The following is a 20,628-nucleotide window of genomic DNA, read 5'->3' on the forward strand; positions in this document are numbered from 1 at the left end:
ATATATCTCAACAATGGATTTTAAATTCAAAATGTATAGGCTAGCTAAGAGGCATTTACTAGAATATTGAAATGCCTTGCCGTGCAGGAGGTGGATAATTTTGTAAATCAAAAATCACTTTAGACTTCACTTTTCTCATTCACGTGTCTTTATTGTGTTTCTAAACTTCATTTAATTCTTCCATGTAACTATGATTTTTGTTGCTTATGCCTAAAGGTGTCATTAGTAGGCAACAAACTTGGGACGATAGAATAAAATTAGGAAATGGATAGAATTATTAATCAGGATTAATAATAGAATACAGTAGATGAACTTTGAATATAATATATCATGAATATTGCTTCAATCATCGACTTTGTGTGCCAAACATGTACAAACAATAATATTAGCTTATATTAATATATTCATTTATCAAATAAAATTTATTTATCTATTTAATAATTTAACAATGGTTCGCAACAAAGTGCAGGCTCAACTTTAGTTAAATATTATTATAAATATAAAAATTTCATGCATTTGTACAGTTAAAAAACTAGTTTAGTTTATATAATTACTTGTAATTGGCCTATGGCAATTGAAGTTCATTGTCTCCAATATATTGGATTACAACCTATTGGTGTTTGTTAATGATATTATAGTAATATTATAGATTGATTTCAATAATATTATTCTAGTAATATTATAGATTGATTTGATATTAGTTTAGAGAATATTAGATATTGATTTAGTTAATTATAGGAATTGATTTAGTCATTATTTTTATTTATTATCTTTTTTATTTTGTAACATTTTATCTTTATATAAATAGGCTTTAAGCCTTATTGTAAAATACAAGTCATTACAATATAGAGTTTTTTATTATTTTCTCTTTTATCATGGTATCAAAGCTTTTTCATGCTTCATTCTAAAAGTGAATTACCTTGGAATAACCAATATTTTCTTTTTCTCATCCTTGGTTGATTTTTGGTTGATTTACTCTTGGTTTTCAAAATCCAACTTTTATCAATACCCATAACTTCCCACATATTCATTTTATTATTTTTGTCAGTCAAAAGCTTAATGTTAGGTATTCAACGAGAAAATGAGAAGCCAATTTCAATTATTCTTGATGAAAATAACTACAATCGGTAGGCTATGACTATGCGTAGTTATCTAAAAGGAATGAAATTATGGCTTACTGGAGAATACAAAAAACTAAAAAAGAAAAAAATGAATATGTTGAAAATTTTGCAAATTTGTTAGAGGAATGGGAAAGTAAGAATCATTAAATTCTTACATGGTTCACTAACACCACTTCTTTTTCTATAAATATACATTTTGGGCTTGTTAAAGATGCTTGAGATTTTCTTGTCATATGGTATAGCTTTACTATCCTTGCTCATTAATATCATATTTTGACTACTTTATCTTACTTTCGTTAAGAACCAAGTCGGTCAATAAATGATTTTCATTTTAAAATGCAACATTTATAGGACATGCTTGAGAATTCTGAGCCAGAATACTAAGATGAAAGTGATGCTAATAATTTTATTACTTAGTGAAATCAAATTTGTCTTATTCAATTTCTAATGCTACTCTGAGATGAATTTGATAATTCTAGGTCTTCACTTTTACGTTCACACACTTTACCAAATTATGGATAACACCTATATGGAATTGATATCTGATGAAACTAGGTTAGGTATGAGTCAAACTCATAGTGTTACTATTGTAGTTGCTGCTCCTAAGCAAAATACTAGCTCTACTTTTCACATGCCTTGTTGACGATGTAGGAGAACTAATCATCTTGTTTAAAAATGTAAAGTTATATATAATCATAACAGTACTCAAATTCATGATTGTCATACTAAAAAGACTGTTGCAATAATAACCACTAAACCATATACTTATAAGTCTTCTTTTGAGATCATTACAATCTCCACTACTAATCTTCAAATCTTGTTCAATCAAGTATTATCCTAATCTCAGGTTTCTGCCATGTCTACTGCCACATCAGGTATTGTTTGGTTATTTGATACTGCTTGTGGAAACCATATGATTGCTGATATTTCTTTGTTAAAATATAGGATACATTTACCTAATGGTCCAACCATTAAAATAGTAAATGGATCTGTTTTAAAAGCTAGCCATATTAGTAACATTGAAACTTCAAAACTTTGTATATCAAACACTTATATTGTTCCTAATCTTGCCTTAAATTTACTTTTTGTTGGTCAACTTTGTCACCTTAGTCATGATTTGCATTTTTCACGATGATATGTCTATATTGTGTAGGATCCTCAAACAAGTCAGAAATTTGGGACAATGCGAAGATTGGCACATTGTTTGAGCTAGAAATTTTAAAAATTTCATAACATTTGATTACTACAACTATATCTCAAACAACTAACTTTTTGGTTTTTTTAGATTTATTGGATTCTAAGTTAGGACATGCATCTATATCTTGAATAAAGTCATTTGCTTCTACTAATTTCCTAGGCAATGTTTCTTATAATATTTTGGATTGTTTGTCTTATCAACTTGGAAAACAAAATGCTTTACCATTTAATAAAAGTGATTTTACTTCTTTTACTCCTTTTAATTTAATCTATTATGATATTTAGAGTCCAGCTTCCACACTAACCTTAGGAAGTTCACATTACTTTGTTATATTTGTTGATGATTTCTCTCATTATACTTGAATATATTTATTCAAATAAAGAATTGAACTTTTTTCATTTTTTTGTGAATTCAATAACATGATACAAACTTAATTTTTTAGAAAAATAAAATTTTTTAGGTCTAAGAATGGTACTGAATATATAGAAATTGAGTTTTGTAACTTGTTAAAAGATTATGAGACTCTTTCTTATAGGTCTTGCCCGTATACTCCAAAACAAAATGGTTAAGCTAAAAGAAAAAAATCGTCATATACTTGATATAGTTCATACCATTCTCATTTCCTTTTATATTCTTAAATATTTTTAGAGTAAACCTACACTCACTATTGTTTATACTATTAATCGTGTTCCTACACCAATATTAGGCACGTGGTCTCTTTATGAGTGTCTATACAATAAGGTACTTAATTTTCATTCTTTCAAAGTCTTTAGATGTGATTACTTTGTTCTATTTCCTACTCATGAAAGGAATAAACTTGAACCTAAAGCTAAATTATGTTGTTTTTTGGATTATGATATAGAATACAATGAGTATAAGTGTTATGATCCAATGTCTAAACATCTTCGCATCTTGTGACATGTAGTTTTTTGGGAACTTAAAAAGTTCATTAGTGTGTTCTCATTACATTCACTGTGTTCTTCTCCATCTATTTTTATAGATTAATATTTTGACTTTTTATCAAATAAAGAGACTATTTTAGGTACTTCTGACTAAAACAGCGATATATCTTTTTCTACTTCTATTATATTTAATCTAGCTGAGGCTCTTATTGATACAGTTATTCTTTCACCATACATATTGCCTCTACTTCGGCGTTCCACCCAAGTAAGGGAACCGAACACTTAAATTCGTGTTTTCACTGTTATTATATTTTAGCCATGTTACATGAATCTCATAATTTTTATGAAGCTGTCTCTAATCCTATGTGGTAACAAGCAATGGCAGAAGAGTTTTTAGACTCTTGAGAAAACTCATATTTGGGACATCGTTGAATGATTTTTTGATAATTCAATGATTGATTATGAGTGGGTATACAAGATCAAGACTCGATCTAATGGGTTTGTGGAATATTATAAATCTCGTCTTATTGCTCAAGGATTTAGACAAGAATATGGCATTGACTATGAAGAGACTTTTGTCTTAGTTGCACATCTTATATCTGTTTGTTCACTATTAGTTGTTTTTGCAACTAGAAAATGGTCAACCTATCAAATGGATGTTAAAAATGCCTTCTTAAATGGTGATCTTGTCGAAGAAGTTTATATGAAGCCACCTTCTGGTTCATCTATACCTCCCAACATGGTTTATCATCTTTGATGTGCCCTATATAGTTTTAAGGGAACCTTTAGAGCTTGGTTGTCGAAGTTTAATGCCACTTTTGCATAATACATTTAGTAATCATGATTTGAGATCTAAAGACTTTTCTTCATTATTAGTTTGAGATGAAATATTTTGGTTCTTTAAGTTATTTTTTGGGTTTTGAAGTCATTAGTGATTCTACTGACTTACATTTATCTCAAACAAAGTATGCTTCTAAACTTATTACTTAAACAAATTTAATTGATAGGAAAACAGCATTATCACTACTTGAATAAAATATGAAGCTTTCTCTTTTTGATGGTACATCACTTTTAAACCTTTCTTTGTATTGAACTCTGATGGATAGTCTCGTATACTTGATAGTTACTCATGCAAACATTGCCTACACTGTTCATTTGGTTAGTCAATTTTTGTTTACTCCTCAATTTACTCGTTTTATTATTATTTTTTAAATCCTGTGATATGTCAAGTGTACTATATTCCATGGTTCTAATTTTTCCTTTAGTTCTTCTTTGGACTTGTATTGTTATGTTGATTGGGCAAGAGATACTACTAATCGTTGTTCTACCACCATAGGCTATTGTTTCTTTTTTGGTATTTCTCTTATTTCTTGGTGAAATAAGAAACAAACTATGATGTCCCACTCTATCACTAAAGCTAAGTATCAAGCTCTTACAGATGTCACGTCAAAACTTTATGATTACAATGATTATTTTAAGATATTGGTGTTTTTCATCACTCTTGTATTTCTATATTTTATGATAATCAAAGTGCCATTCAAATTAGCTAACAATTATATTTTTCATGAGTACGCTAAACATATTGAAATTTATTGTCATTTTATTTGTCACATTTGTACGCTCATAGTCTTCAACTTGTTTTTATTATCAGTACTAATCAAAAAGTAGAAATCTTCATCAAATTTCATTCATCTTATTTTTAATTTTATAATTTTATTAAATAATAAAATTAAATTTGTTTGATTCGAAAAATCAATAGAAATATACATAAGGAAACGTTTTTTAGTTTAAAAGAAAATTCTATTCACTTTTGACTTTCATTGATAACTGAATATAGTATTTGAACAAAAGAATTAAAAAACATTTAAAAAGAAAGTAAGAATAAAGAAATAGCAGAGCTTTCAAAATGACTTGGCTTTGGAATGATCGAGCAAACGCGCGATAGGCATTGCTTCTACGCGTATGGGCGGCGCCGTTTGCAACGCGGTTACGAAAGCGGATTAAAATATTACTTAAGACTTAAGGTCCACCATCTATAAATATTCGAGGCCCTCTGCGTTATATGTTTGGCGTCCTTTGCAATTAACAACGTGAAGTCATTCTTGCAGGAGAAAAAAGCCGGTAACACTAACCCATTCTTTCATAATAATCATATATTTAATTTTTCTATGTCATTTTTCTTTTTTGGTTTGATATTATATATGCATGCAAAGGTTTCCTAGTAACCAAAATGCAACATTTTATTCGTAGAAGAAAAATATGACATTTTTGTGGTGTTTTACCTTGAGTAAATTGTATTTTATTTATGATTTTTGTGTAATATTTTGTTTTATTTATATTATGCAAGATTGAACTTTATAATGTACATGAAGATATGTTTGATTGAAGCGTCGGGTGAACATTCATAAATCCAAATTGAAAAATGAAACGGACTTGTCTTTTTTTTTTTTTTTTTTTTTACGTGAACATCTATATAGACTTTCACATGATGGTAAGATAGTAAATTTCTTCATATTTCAATAACAATCAACAAAATGAATGAATTTAAACATTAATCAAATTAATGTTACATAAACAAAATAAACATAAAAAATTTTCAAAATTTTACCCTCTTCGCTAAAATAGATTTTCCTCCTATTATCTTTAGAAAATATAGAATTTCCTTTAAAAAAAAAAAAGTGGTATATAATATATTTGATATGGTACAAAAAAATTCATAACCTAGGAGAATGTTTAAATTTTAAACTTATTAGATGTTGCTTTTTTAAAGATAAATATATAAATCAACTGAATTAATTAAGCTCTAAGTTGAAACTTAGTTATTAATATGTCCCTAGGCATGCAGTAGCTTGATCCTTGCTTTTATCTCTACATTTTGTAAACTACTTATTATTAGGACTGTTATTGTTATAATTATTATATATAAGTATTAATTTGGAATAAAGTCTGTTGCAAATTTTTACTAGCGTTGTTTCTTATTGTGTTTAATTATGTTGGAACAGAAAGAATATGGCAAAATCTATGGCAACGAGATTTAAAAGGGTGAAAGTAGAGATGAAAAAGATCTGGAAAGAGCAGCAAGGCATTAAGGAAGCGCAAAAGCAAGTTATAGCAAAATTCAAAGCAGTGGAAGAAGAATGCGAGAAGCTCCGGAAGGAAACCGACCAGATTATCCGACAAAATGCCAACACTCAAATCCGTCTTTGTCTGATGTTCAATATCCTGAAGGCAAGAAAGCAAGGCGATTTTGCCAAAGCTGCTCAATTAACTCGGCTGCTTCGGTAAAGAGATACTTGTTTCCATTTTTTTTTTTTGTTCTTTTCAATTCATAACTAATTGATGCAATTTTCCTTACATTATTGTCATTTTTTTTTTGCAGTGAAATAGTGGCCACAGATAGTGGCAAAAATGAAGCAACCCTGCAGTAGTTCAAAGATGAAGATGGTATCAAATTTCCATAAAAAAATAATTCTATCTACAAGGCTAAACAATATTTCAAATGTTATTTTGATCAAACTTCAATAATATTTTTTTTAATAAAAAATTCCCTATACTTGGAGGGTTGTTCCAAGTATCTTGTATACATTCTTGAGTGTCTTCTCCAATATTTATAACTAAATAGTCTTCTATGATTATGTTTGATAAATAGAATTATTGATAGGATATGATGATAATTATCTTATATTATGTTTGATTTATATCTAGGAAGAGAGATAAGGATTGAAAGGAGGATTAATATCCTCTTGGCATAGGATTATTCAATCTTCTCCAAATGAAAAAAATTATTTTTAATCCGTAGGATTAAACTTATATATCCAATTATATCCTTAAAAATTATATTAATAATTTAAATTGTATAAATTTTAAGAAAAGATAATTTTGATAAAAAAAAATTATCCTATCTTAATATTTGCATACATCAAACACAAAATGAGATGACATTATTTAATTTAATCCTATTTATAATATTATCTTATCTTATCATATCATAATCTTGTATACCAAACATAACTTATACATATTTGCATGTCTTCTCCAATATTTATAACTAAATAGTCTCAATCCTTTTGTCATTTAGTGGAAGGCTAAATGTGAAATTGGGAAACAGAAATTTATTGATAGATTGGTTACAAAGTTTTTAAAAAAGAGAGAAGAATAAAAAAAATTACAAATTTAAGTTTTGTGTTATTTAATTACATAATAGCATTTTTTGTACCTAAGAATATGAATAAAATACAATAAAATATATAAGTTCAATTTCATAAATTAAAAATAATCTGCTCCATTTATAAAGAATTGAATCATCCTATTATAAACACTTAATTTTATATGAATTACATAAAAGCTGTTTCATGATGATTTAGATGAGATTTGATTTTTTTTTTTTTTGTACATGCCTTGGATCCATTTGAAGGTCTCGATTAAGTTGATATTGTTTGTTCAAGTTTTATTTGGTCCTGTCTAGTTTAATTAGAGTCTAATTCGAATGAGTTTAACTTGTTCAGTTTGAAAGTCCAAGATTATTATGTTTGGGTTTTAAGGGCCCAAATTCAAAATCCATTTTTATTTTTTTAAATTTAAAGGAAATTATTAAAATTAAAATAAAAAAGGGGTAAAATTAAAAATTCAATAAAATTAAAAAAAATTGAAAACTGTGATATTGGTGTTGTGCATGGCACCAATCTGCCAACCACCTTACTATTCCCCTACTGGCCACCATACCAATCATCCATCTCCTACTAACCACCCTACCTTCCTTGTGTCCATGATTTGTTAAACTCCTTTTATCCCCAATAGCTACCCTTGGTTTTATTATCTTAGGATCCCAAATTGTTCTACAAAGTGGTATTTAGTTTGAGAGAATCTATAAATGTTTTTTTAAAATCTTAATGGTGGATATTTGATTTTTACGTTTGGTTCAGAGTAATTTGATTAAGGGGAAAAGTGATAGATTTTCAACAATATCAAAAGTTTTAGAATAAAAAACCCACCTCTCTTTATAGTATTCTAAGATTCCAAGAAAAAAAGTTGTCTTATTTTCAAATTTGACCTAAATAAAATATTATGAAATAACCATTATCGTTTTAAAAAGCATATCTGGAAGTGACTGAAATGTAGTTGTAAGTTTTTGTATTAAAAAAATATTTTTTTATATTGCAATTAAGGTGTTTAGCATGAAGAAACACTTTAAATAATCTTTTTTGTTTTTACAAATGGATGATTATCTAAGATGTTTCTGTACAGAAAATGCTTTAAATAATTTTTTTATAAATAATCATTTTATATGTTTATAAATAAATTATTTAAAGCGTTTCTATAGAGAAAACGCCTTAAATATTCTTTTTATATTTTAGGGTTTAGGGTTTAAATGCCTTAAATAATCCTTTTATATTTTTATAAAACTATTATTTAAGGTAGTTTCTATACAGTATATTTTTACAAATGAATTATTTAAGGTGTTTCTGTACAGAAAATACCTTAAATAATTATTTTATATTTTAGAATCTAGGGTTTAGAATTAATATTTTTATAAAAAGATTATTTAAGACATATTCTGTATAGAAAAGCCTTAAATAATCATTTTATGTTTTTATAAATGAATTATTTAAAGTATTTTTGTACAAAAATGTCTTAAATAATCTTTTTATATTTTAGGGTTTAGGGTTTAAGATTAATATTTTTATAAAATGATTATTTAAGGCATATTCTATACAGAAACACCTTAAATAATCATATTATATTTTAAATTATAATTATTAAATGGTCCATAATGTAAAAAAAAATTATTTAAAGCGTTTTTATACAAAAAAAAGTCTTAAATAATCATTTTATATACACATAAAAGGATCATTTAAGGTTTTTTTGTATAGAAAATGCCTTAAATGATCCTTTTATAAATAAATTAAAAGAATATTTTAAAATTTTTTCATGATATAAAAAAAGTGACAAACACATTAATTGAACTTTTTTTCTAACAATTTTTCCTAGCAGTTTCTATTACTCAAAAAAGTACCAAATGCCTCAATTAATAATAATTTATAAATAAAAAAATTAAATAAAATATTTATTATCTTTTGCTGCTAAAAACATCATTTGTCGTTAGAGTATTTATTATTAATAAAATAAAATAAAAAGTCACTATTATATATATAAAAGAGATTATGATAATTATACAAAAATTAATATACATGAATTTTTTTTAATCAAACGAGTAATCTGAACACATTAAAAATAAAAAAAGATTATGAATACTGTACTTTTTCGAGTGTCACACTTTTTTTCGAAAACTAAGATTTTACGAACCAATTGACCACTAAAGGTAAGAGTAAATCCCACCAAGACGAAGGGAGACGAAACTCTATCAGAAAACTCTCTAAAACTATTATTCAAACCACTACTGCCTAGCAAAAAATTTACTCACCATTGTCACTTCCGCCACTCACCAACAACTTAGCCCAAAATCACCATTGATTTACAATCAGCCTCCACCAAAACTGTCCCATGAACACACTGTCTCTAACTTCCTAACATCATCCACAACCATGCCTTGCCAATTGCCATCATCAACAACCATACATAACAACAAAAATCAACAAAATAAAAACCTAGACATTGGCCTAATCACAACACAAACCCAATTCACAACTTCACAACAACATCACCATCACAATAAACATTACCAATGCAGAAAATTAAAAAAAAAATCAAAATAAATATGAGTTTTAGGTACAGGGGATTTTTGGGTTTAGAACTGTTTTTAAGGGAGATTGTAGCATTTATAAGAAAAAAAAGAAAAAAAAAAAGATCGAAGAAGCTGACGATTGGTGATGGTAGGAGGAAGTGGCGCTCGGCAATTGGCAACTGAGAGAAGGTTGCAGTTTCGGTTCTTGAAAAGAGAAGAAGGAAAAAGAAAGAAGGAGAAAGGAAGGGAAGAAAAGAAATAAGAAATGAGGAGATAACAGAGGGTGACTGTCGACCGGTGACTGGAGAGGAGCCAGCGGGATTTGATGGCCAATGACTAGAGAAAGGAGGAAAAGGTGCGTCTGTTTAATAAAAGGAGATAAGAAAGGAAAAGGAAGAAGAGAAAAAAGGAAGTTCGGAGTCACAAATCGGTGGCAGTTGCTGGAAAAATGAAAGGGAGGACATAAAAAAAATTTATTTCTCAAAACTAATAGTTTCAAAACTACATTGCCTCCAAAATAATTTTTTTAAGCAACAAATGAACTGCATTTAAGTTCAAATAAGTACTTTAAAAAAAAAAATTTGAAGAAATAAAAATGATAAAAAATATATATTTTATATAACAAAACTTTAAGAAACAGTTTGCTTTTTATAAGACCTCCCCCTTAAATATTTGTTCAAGAAGTGAGTCAAAAATTTTAAATTTTCTCCCTTAAATAAAACTAGTTTAACAACATTTGGCATGATGTCCACAATTTTCATAGTATATTCTTCAACTAAATATTCCAACACAATCCATTTACAAGATATATAATTTATGCACAAATATTCAAAATAACACAATATATATTCATTTAAGCACTTGAATCAAACCAAGTTTGTGTCTATAAAATATATCTCCTCTCTTTTGTCATAATAAAAGGAATCAATTTAAGACATTGAACAATATCAAGAATAAACACATGGAATACCATTTACTCCATGTAATCCTGCATTTTTTCTAACTCTTTCTTACATTGCTATAAATCCATTTGAGATTACATAGATATTACATTTTTCTTATAATTCTAAAGATTAAGATCTCTATATTTATAGAGTTTCATTATTTGATTTCTAAGAGTTCTTGTCACTAAAACTCTTACCTAATAAATATATTTAACCCTTAAAAGCATTTAATTACCAAATAATTATCCTATCAATTGAATAAGAATCTTGACAGAATCCAAACCTTGAATTCCTATGAATGGTGTTTTATGATAGTGTGGCTGATTCTATCATTAGTTGGTCATTACTTGCTATTTACCTATGAATCCTTAAGTATATTTTTTCTTGCTTTCCATATTTAGTTTCTCATATTCTACTCTAAAACTCAAGTGCAGTGAGCTTCTCATAGAAGGTCATATTTTGGATTTTTGTTTATGTATCTTGATTGCTTTTGCCTATCTTTGAGAGCTGGTAGGGTGCTCTTCTTTAATTTATATTTAGGTGATCTTTGATACTCAAATTTGTATTGGTACTTAGGATTTTGTAATTGTTAGTCTTAACTAGTTTTGTAACTTTATGGCTGCTTCAATAAATTTTGGCTTAGAAAAAAAATCTTGAATAATATATTTTTGTTTGAGAAATTTATCCCCTTAGTGCTCATTAACTTTTCTTTGAGAAAATTTTGAATATTGAATAATGTCATTTTTCTTGAACCTAATTTGGATCAAACCCCACCCACATTTTCCTTCAAATTTATATTCATGATTTTGAAGCTACGAAGATAGATTCGAATTTATAAATAATTCGTAAGACATCTATGTTCCACAAAATGAGATTATTCTCATTTTATTTTCTTGCAGTTTCTTGACGTATAGAGTAAGGTGAATTTTGCTTGAACTAAATTGCATTTTATATTTTTTTGTTGATTGGTTTCATTATTGTGAATTTATTTTTCCCTTTTCAAATTTTTTTTTTCAAATTCAGGAATTTTTTGCATTTGCTTGTTTTTGACCTATTAATGATACGTTGAATTATGAATTGCTTTATTAGTTTCACATGAAAACTTTTTTTTTCTTGGATCAGATTCACAAGCTGGTCTTTTGTCAAAGAGAAAAACTTTATAAGTTTCACATGCCAACTTTTTTAATTTTTGGTAAATTCACGTTATATGTGTTAATGAAGTGAATTTGATCAGGTTAAATCTGGGTGACATCCTTAAAACTTTGCGAGATATTTGATTCTCTTGCTAAAAAAGAAATTCGACTTAAGTTTAATTTAAATTTGATATTGAAATATTAAAAAATAATCTTATAATTATATTTAATGTTTTAAAACTAAATAAATAATTATCTAATATTAAAATGTTGTTATGAGTCCAGTCGAGCACAGCCCACACTAAACCAGGCCCGTGAGTTCAGCAAGCCTGTTGCCCGTGAACAAATCCTGTCCACATGCAGACTCTTTTTTGTTTCTTTGCTAAGATTTACTTGATAAAATTCTAATATTGTAAGTTACAGAAACATAAGTTTCTTAGTAAAATTTTCCAATTATTTATAAAAATAAATGTTTACACATCTTCATATCATTTCCAAGTAATCCTTCATTCAAACAATTTTTGCCTTTTTAAGTACCAATAAAACTTATAAAATTTGACTATTCATATATATATATATATTTCATGTTTGTTTAATATTAAACACGTATAAATATAAATATTATCATATTATAATTTATGTTGACATGTAAACATAAAATATATTTTTATATAATTTTTGTTAATTTTAAATTAGATCTTTTTTATATATTTTTATATTATATTATTATGTAATATTTTAAATTATTAAATTTACTTATTAAATTACACTAGTTTTAAATTCGTACGATACAAGAAAATATATTCATATATTAATAAATCTTATATAAATATAAAATTTTTTAAATGATAATATAAGCTATGAAGTTTATGAATAACTCATAACTTATATAATCATTTTTTAAAAAATTTATATATTTTAATATAATAAAATAAATTAATTACATATTGAATATGCTTATGCAATTATCATAAGTTCTAAAGAAAACTCAAATTATAATTTATTGAATCTAAATAATCTATGAACAAAAAAACAATAATATTTTTTATTTCAAGAAATTAAAAATTTCTTCCTTAAAATTAATATTGCATACAAACTTTTTTCATGGGAGATTTTTTTATAAGTTGTTGAAGCGAAGATGTAGCAATTGATTCTCTAATATTTTTTACTATCTTTCAAGAAGGTCTCATTTTACTTAATGAGCCAATAAATTTCACAGATGAATGTGAAAAGATAGATAAAATGACAATATAATTTGACAACAGTCGAGTTATAATCTAAATTATATAACTTTATAGCAAGCATAATCATTATAATAAGCTTATACATACCTCTTTCAATAATTTTTGACATTCAAGTTTATGATCAAAATCATACACTTTATTCACTGTAAGTTTGATATTATTTGTTTCAAGATTATACTTAATTGCCTCGTCTCAAACATACAAATTTTACCTCTGAAATCTTTAAATATCTCTTGGATTATATAATTTTCATTTTCTTAAATTATAAGTATAAATATATTATTCAATTAATTTGAATATTAAATAATATTAAAATAATTTTTAATTCAATACCTTAATAGATATTTCATAAAGATCGTCAATATCTCTATTAATTAAATCCTTCGTTTTTGTATTGAACAATACAAACATTGTCCTTCCAGAATTATCATATACCTTAATATTCAACTTGTTCCTATAAAAATGCAAAATTCTACAATTATAAATATAATATAATAATTTAAAATACTTTTATTATCATCATGGAATAATAATTTTTTTATGTATCAAATATAAAAAATATAAATACTAATTACCTTGGAGTTGGATAAGGTACATAAACATTACATGAATAACATTGAAATTTTTCATCAATTTCAAATAATTTCTTGTTACACCTACATAACAAATAGTACCAACTAAAAGTGGTATTAACTTTCATGGTAGTGATTCTACTGATGAAAAACTTTCATTGTATGTATCAAATTATCTTTAAATCAATCATCAACAAAAAAAATTAAAAATAGAAAGCTAATTCATAGTTAAAGAAATATAAAATATAAGTATAAAAAGATAATAATCTTTAAGTAGCACTGACCACGAAATATTGCAAAGTAAAAATTAGAGAGAAAATTAGAAAAAAGTTGAGTAATGATTAGAAGATATAAAATTAATAAAAAGTGGTTAAAGATGCATTATGCTTAATCTATAGCTACTTATATAAAAAGTTGTGTTGTAGGTTAATTAATAAGATCTAGAGCTACTTATATAAAAAGGTGTATTGTAGGTTAATTAATAAGATAATTTTAATTATAAAAGATAATATTGAAATAATAAAATTTGTGAGTAAATAATAGTCTAATAATGGCAAGTTGATTGATATTGAAATATTTTATTCTACCATTAATATTTAGAGATTTCTTAATTTAGAAAAATAAAATAAAATAAATTTATTGTATTTAATAATGGTAATAAAATAAAAAAAATTAATTAAATTAACATGCATTAATATTAAATAATAAAATTATAAAATGTTATAAATGAAAATAAATGAAATCAAATAAAATCATATTTAATGAAATATAAATCTATCAATAAAATATAAATTAATAAAATATTTTATTTCATTAATTTAATTATAGAGAATTAATTTGATATATTTACTTTATATATTTACACATAAAATGCATCAATTACTCAAATGAAATACTATATTTAATCCAATATAAATGTATCAAATAATTAATTAGAGAATCAACTATTTTATAATTATAATTGTACCATTTATTAATTTATCAATTATATATTAATTGATTTAATTTGTCAAATTAAATTTTTTTTTAAATTTTAATACTTTTAATATGAATTAAATTGAGAGTAATTTAAAATCAATAATAAAAACATAAATATAATCAATTTAATTTTTAAATTATATTTACTTTATATATTTACATATGAAATACATTAATTATTGGATTATGTATTTAATCAAATATAAATGTATCAAATAATTAATTAGAGAATAAATTATTTTATAATTGTAATTATAGTATTTATTAATTTATTAATTATATATTAATTGATTTAATTTTTAAATTAAAATTTTTTAAAATTTTAATACTTTTAAGATGAATTAAATTGAAAATGATTTAAGATTAATAGTAAAAATATAAATATAAATAATTTAATTTTTAAATTATTTTAAAATTAAAAATATATTAAATAAAATAAAATATATTTATTAAAAGTCACGTGATGATTTTTAAAACTGTGTATGTCAATATTTTAAACTGTTCACATGTAATATTTTTTATTTTTACCGAAAACTTTAACTCTTATATATTTATCATATATATATATATAAATAAATAAATAAATAAAATATGTAAAAGTAGCTGTCCTACTCCTACCAGACCTAACAACCGACCTAGGACGATAACGTGCGATCGCGGCCGCTTGATTGTTGCAAACGTCCTACCTATCGCGCGACTTCGTCAGAAGCGGTTGGCTACAAATTATTTGACTTGTTAAATGCATGAATCATTACTTCTTGCTGTATATGTTTGTCAGTCTAACAACGCACGTACTGATAGGTAAAAAAAAATATTTATATCAACATAAATATGTCTATTCTTTCAATTCATTTTAATTAAAATAATTTACTACACATTTAATTTAGATGAAGCTCCCAATGTTTTCAATTATAATAGTTAAAGAAAACCGAAAATAATAACAAAAATGATAGAAGTTGATCAATTAACATTCAATTAATAGATTAATATGCAAAAGATTAATTAAAAAATAATATTATTTATATAACAAAAATTAATAAATAGTTTATAATCGGCAAGGACTTTTAAGAAATTATTATTTCATATAGATTGAAGAGCTTGTAAACCTTTTAAGAGAAAGTTAAAATATTGTTATATGTCATTTTTCTGCATTGCGGTGACGATCATTGAAGTTGTGAAATTTAATTAAGAATTCAAGGCTTCCACCATCATGCATGTGATAATTTTCCTATAAAGGAGGTAGACTTTTCTATATATAGCTACTCCATGCATTTGGTAATACTATTAAGATTTAAGAGGCCAAGACTTCGCAAGGATAGAAAATATACAGAATGACTTTGTTTTCCCGCTCTCATTTGCATAAGGCGGCAACAAGCAGCAAGAGATGCTTCAAATCGCGACAAAAGCTCAAGGTTAGTCACAGATTTATAGTTTAGATAGATAAATAATTTGTTTTCTCTCTCTTTTTTTTTGTGTTGATGGATATAATGTTCTACCATTTAACTTTTTTTTCCATCCCTAAGGATTCAAATAGGTAAATATAGGAATTATGCATTTAGTTTTGATCAAAAGGTTAAAAAATAACATAATACTTACACCGATGTAAGCGGATTTTTTTATTTTTTTCTTTCTCTTTCTCTCTCTCTCTATATATATATATTTAATGCACAAAGTCACCGACAATCTACCTTATGTAAAAGACGTTAACAAGTAAAGGACTTCAGCCAAAATTAGAGGCAAATACTTTTTTTCTTTTCAAATCTAACTTATATATCGAGGTGGCATTTAGGTTGGTTGTGTTAGATCGAGTTTGCATAATTTTAGATTTAAATTATTTGGGTTTGACACTCGTGCAATATCAATTAATCATAAACCCCCGGATCTAATCCCCACGAAAAGTAAGAAATTCCACATAGACCAATTCAAGGTAAAAAATGGGATTGCTCTCTAGGCAAAACTGGGATAAAGTTGAGCCAAAAATCACGATTCATGGGGAAGTGGGATCTTTTTAGGGTCTACTCCAGCATTTAGAAATTAGTTAATCGGTAAAAATATATGTACTTGATGCTCCACCCAAGAAAAAATTAATTGAATTCATGTTATCTTATATTCAAATTATTAAATTTTAAAGTCAAGTAAATTTTAAATTTTGGATTTGGATTCTACAGGTTTATATTGTTGACTTTTCCTAATCAAATTTAATTGTTAAGTGGGTCATACAAAATTTTTGAGTTTGGATTAACCTTGATAGTTTTACTTGTATGTATAAAGAATTTTGGTTCCTTGGTATCATTCTTTTAAATAGCTCAAGTCTCACTAACTTTTCATTTCAATTTTTTAAACCTTTACCATTAATAATTTTGTGGTGATTGATCGAGGTCTTCAAAATTCGATTAAAAATGAATAAATTAATCGAATTGAATTAATTTAATTAATTGATCGATCATCAAATTAATTTTGGTTAATTTTTAAAAATGATTTTGGATGAATTTTAAATTTTAATTAAATAGATTCAAAAACCAAAATAACTGAAAATAATAAAATATTTAACCGAATTAAGGAATAATGAAACACACCTTATAATAGACTTTCTTTCATTTCTATTCACAAATGACTAAATCTTACCCTATTTCATTTTTGTCTAATGATTGTTGCTTTTTACTTATCCTACAAAGGCACAAATCATTTTAAGTAATAAAGGGAATAAATAGAGTATCGTTTTCATGAAAATTATAATTTTGAATTGTTAAATTGCAAAATCAAGTACCAAAGATGATGTTTTACTATCCTTATATTTAAAGGAATGGAAAGAATGATTGAGAGCAAAATAAAGCCATTGAAATTGTAGATGGAAATTGTGTAGGCTAAGAATCAACTAACCAACAGTCACTTGGTAGTTTCAAGGAATGGCTAAATATAAGAAAAATGTAAAGAAGACAATAAACTAGTAAAGATTTGAATATATGTTGAAAATAAAAGAGAGCATAAAAACAGAATCTTGAAAGCTTGTAAAAGAAAAGAGTGTGTACAATAGTAAAGAAAGAAAGCTTGTAATAAAAGAATGCAAACAGAATTTTATATTGAAAGAAAACTTTAGAAAATAAGACTGTATTGAATTGTGATTAGTCTATCACCCTAGTCAAACTAAAAAAAAAACTATAAAGAACTTTAAAAGAAAACTGAAACTACAAGAGATGACAGAAGAGATGTGAGATATGAGATGGGATTTGTTAGGCATAGGTTCAGCCAAGTGGGGATAAGATTACAAAGTCCTACTTTAATTTTAACTCTTAAAAGATTAAATGTTATCTTGATCTTGGGAGAGGTTTCGCCTAACATGGAATCTTCAAATATGAGTGTGTTGGGCTAATGGAACTTTTTGATTGGTCTTCATTGCTCATTTATCTTGCTTTGCCATGTTTATCTTGAATCTTGAATAGAGTTTCGACTAAGGTTCAATATCCAAGACTGTCTTCTTGATGTTTGGGTTAAGTTCAAACTCTTGAGATAAAATCTTCAAAAAGTCCTTTTTGAGTAAAAACTTTCTCCTTCATTTGTATTCATCTTTTAATAGAACTCTTTTAAACTTATCAAAGAATGCTTGTTCACTTATAATTCTTCATTAGCCAAATGTTTATAGGAATCCTTGTTCAACTTGGATTCGGCTAAACTCTTTCATGGCCAAATATTAATTGGATTAGTGGATGGCCGAATCTTGTATGGAATTTGCATGGCTTGCAAGGATTTCATGCTTTAATGTACCAAAACCTAAAATAAAAAATTAACACATTAAAAATACTAAATTCAACCAAAATTTTAAAATTTTGAACTAAAATTGACTTGTAAATTACTATAAATTTTACAGTCATTACCTAATTTCTGCCGCAACAGTCAGCCCTAGGTTCTTTATTATTCAATTTATTCATTCAACTTTTAGTTTTTTTCTTTGTTTTACATGGCTTGGCCGCTTGGGAGAGGGAAAGACGATGCAATCGGATAGTTGGCGATCTTTTGCTTAGTTCCATTTACAGTCGGGGCGTTCTCGAATTTCTGCTCTTCTCTCTGTCTAATCTTCTACTCTTCTCCTTACAGCACTTTTGTTGATTCTGTCTGCACGTGAATAAAGTTTTGCTTTTGTTTAAAAGAATATTTCTTCTCAATTTTTTTGACTTAGAATTTGTTGATTCTATTTTGTATATAGAAAATGATTTATTATTAGTTTTCCATGAAATTTTTGCATTTGCTTTTAACCGGATTAAGGAATAAAAAATTAGGTAGAAATGAATGAAATTGTGTAGAATTAAGGAATAATAAAATTAAGATAGTGAGTTGTATATTCTGTTTTTACTCTCACAATTGAAGAGTATAGGCAACATTCACTATCTACAAGAGACATTTTTTAAATAAATTTGATCGATTAATTTTTGAAATTAATAATTTTAGTTTGGTTAATAAAAATAAAATGAATTAAACTGATTTTAAATAATTTAATTTAAAATTAATCGAACTGATCGAATTAACATCTTTAGTGATTTATGAGTTTTCTTTTAATTTCATTTTTTTATCTCTCTTTGATAGTCACACTTTCAACTATTATTTTCTCATCGACAAAGACTTAAATTACAGTTTCAGAAAAAGATTGAAAGAAAAGAGATGACCTCAAGACTTATGGAGTTGAAAGTGGAGATGGAAGAGATAAGTGAAGAGCAAAAAAACATAAAGCAAGGACAAAAACAAGTTCGAGAAAAATTGGAAGCCATTGAAGAAGAATGCGAACAACTCAGGAAGGAAACAGATCTCATAATTCAGCAAAGCACGCACACTCAACTTCGTCTTATTCTCATGTTTGAAATTCTTAAGGCAAGAGAAGAAAGCGATTTTTTTAAGGCTGCTCAGCTCACTCAATTGCTTCGGTCAGTTCAATTTACTATTTCCTTTCGAAAACAAAATCTATGAAATGAAGATTAACAAAAATTTGTTCTTTTCCTTTTGTACAGAGAGTTAATAGCAAGGACAACATCAGGCATTGAGTGATCAAAGGATGGGAAATGAAAGGATTGTCTGTTAATTAAAATCTTTCTCTTTTCTCTTTTATCATTGGTGATGCAAAGCTTGACTTAGCTACATGGGTGGATGGTCACTAGAGCCAGAGAGGGCCTTAGCCCTCCCAAAACTTTTAAAAACCCTTAAGTATGTATACATAAATTTGAATAAATTTAAAATGATCCTTCAAAATTAAAATGATTAATTTTTGTGATTTTATATTTAATTACATGAATTAATTTTGGAGGGTTTAAACTCACATTGCTATTTGTCTATATATTGTACCTACCAATAATTGCTTATAAACTTTTAAAATAAAGAGGTTTATTGTACGTTTTAAATTATAATCATGTGAAATTAATAAAATTAAATTCACTTTTTAGTTTTTTTAAAAAGACTCTAAATTTCTAACCAAATATGAAAAATATGTGTCTTTCCTTTTTTTTTTAGAGTATTATAATTTTTTCTTTTCGTATAATATTTTCACTTTTAATTTTACTCTAGATTTGTCTCATCTTATAATGTTAAAATTAAAAAAAAAAAATGAACAACTTTATAAAATGTTTAAGAAAACCATAACTTCTAATCTTAAAGTTTCAATTTTATTATTTTAAAAGTATATTTATTTTCTTACTTCGATAAAAAAAAAGTTACTTGATGATTCATTTGTTTAAACTTTTTTTTATTTTAGTTTTAAATTACCAAAAGAATAAAAAAAGAATAAAAAAGTTTGTGTTATTGAAAGTCTTGTTGTTTTTAAAAGTTTAATATTGTCATAATAATATTTTTGTTTTATAATTTTATGAGCATA

At 26.0% G+C, this 20,628-nt stretch overlaps 2 protein-coding genes across 3 annotated transcripts; both read left to right on the plus strand.

The window, feature by feature from the left end:
* The first annotated feature begins 5,194 nt into the window (after nt 1-5,194).
* On the plus strand, nt 5,195-6,853 carry LOC111288039 (uncharacterized). Of its 2 annotated transcripts, none has more exons than XM_089760300.1 (3): nt 5,195-5,342; nt 6,224-6,502; nt 6,601-6,853. In XM_089760300.1, exons 2-3 carry the CDS (start codon nt 6,231-6,233, stop codon nt 6,647-6,649), a joined length of 321 nt encoding a protein of 106 aa, XP_089616426.1. In that variant the 5' UTR covers nt 5,195-5,342; nt 6,224-6,230; the 3' UTR covers nt 6,650-6,853. The 2 variants fall into 2 exon arrangements, with proteins under 2 accessions (XP_089616426.1, XP_089616427.1); XM_089760301.1 differs by having other exon boundaries at nt 5,296-5,342; nt 6,228-6,502.
* A 9,128-nt stretch (nt 6,854-15,981) lies between these two features.
* Nucleotides 15,982-20,030, plus strand: LOC149519043 (uncharacterized). Its single transcript, XM_089760302.1, has 3 exons — nt 15,982-16,186; nt 19,401-19,687; nt 19,772-20,030. The coding sequence occupies exons 1-3, from the start codon at nt 16,106-16,108 to the stop codon at nt 19,806-19,808; spliced, it is 405 nt and encodes a 134-aa protein (XP_089616428.1). The 5' UTR covers nt 15,982-16,105; the 3' UTR covers nt 19,809-20,030.
* The last annotated feature ends 598 nt before the right edge of the window (nt 20,031-20,628 follow it).

Source organism: Durio zibethinus, chromosome 4, assembly GCF_047325235.1.
Source record: "Durio zibethinus cultivar Kanyao isolate XHJ-2024 chromosome 4, ASM4732523v1, whole genome shotgun sequence".
NCBI classification, from domain to species: Eukaryota; Viridiplantae; Streptophyta; class Magnoliopsida; order Malvales; family Malvaceae; genus Durio; species Durio zibethinus.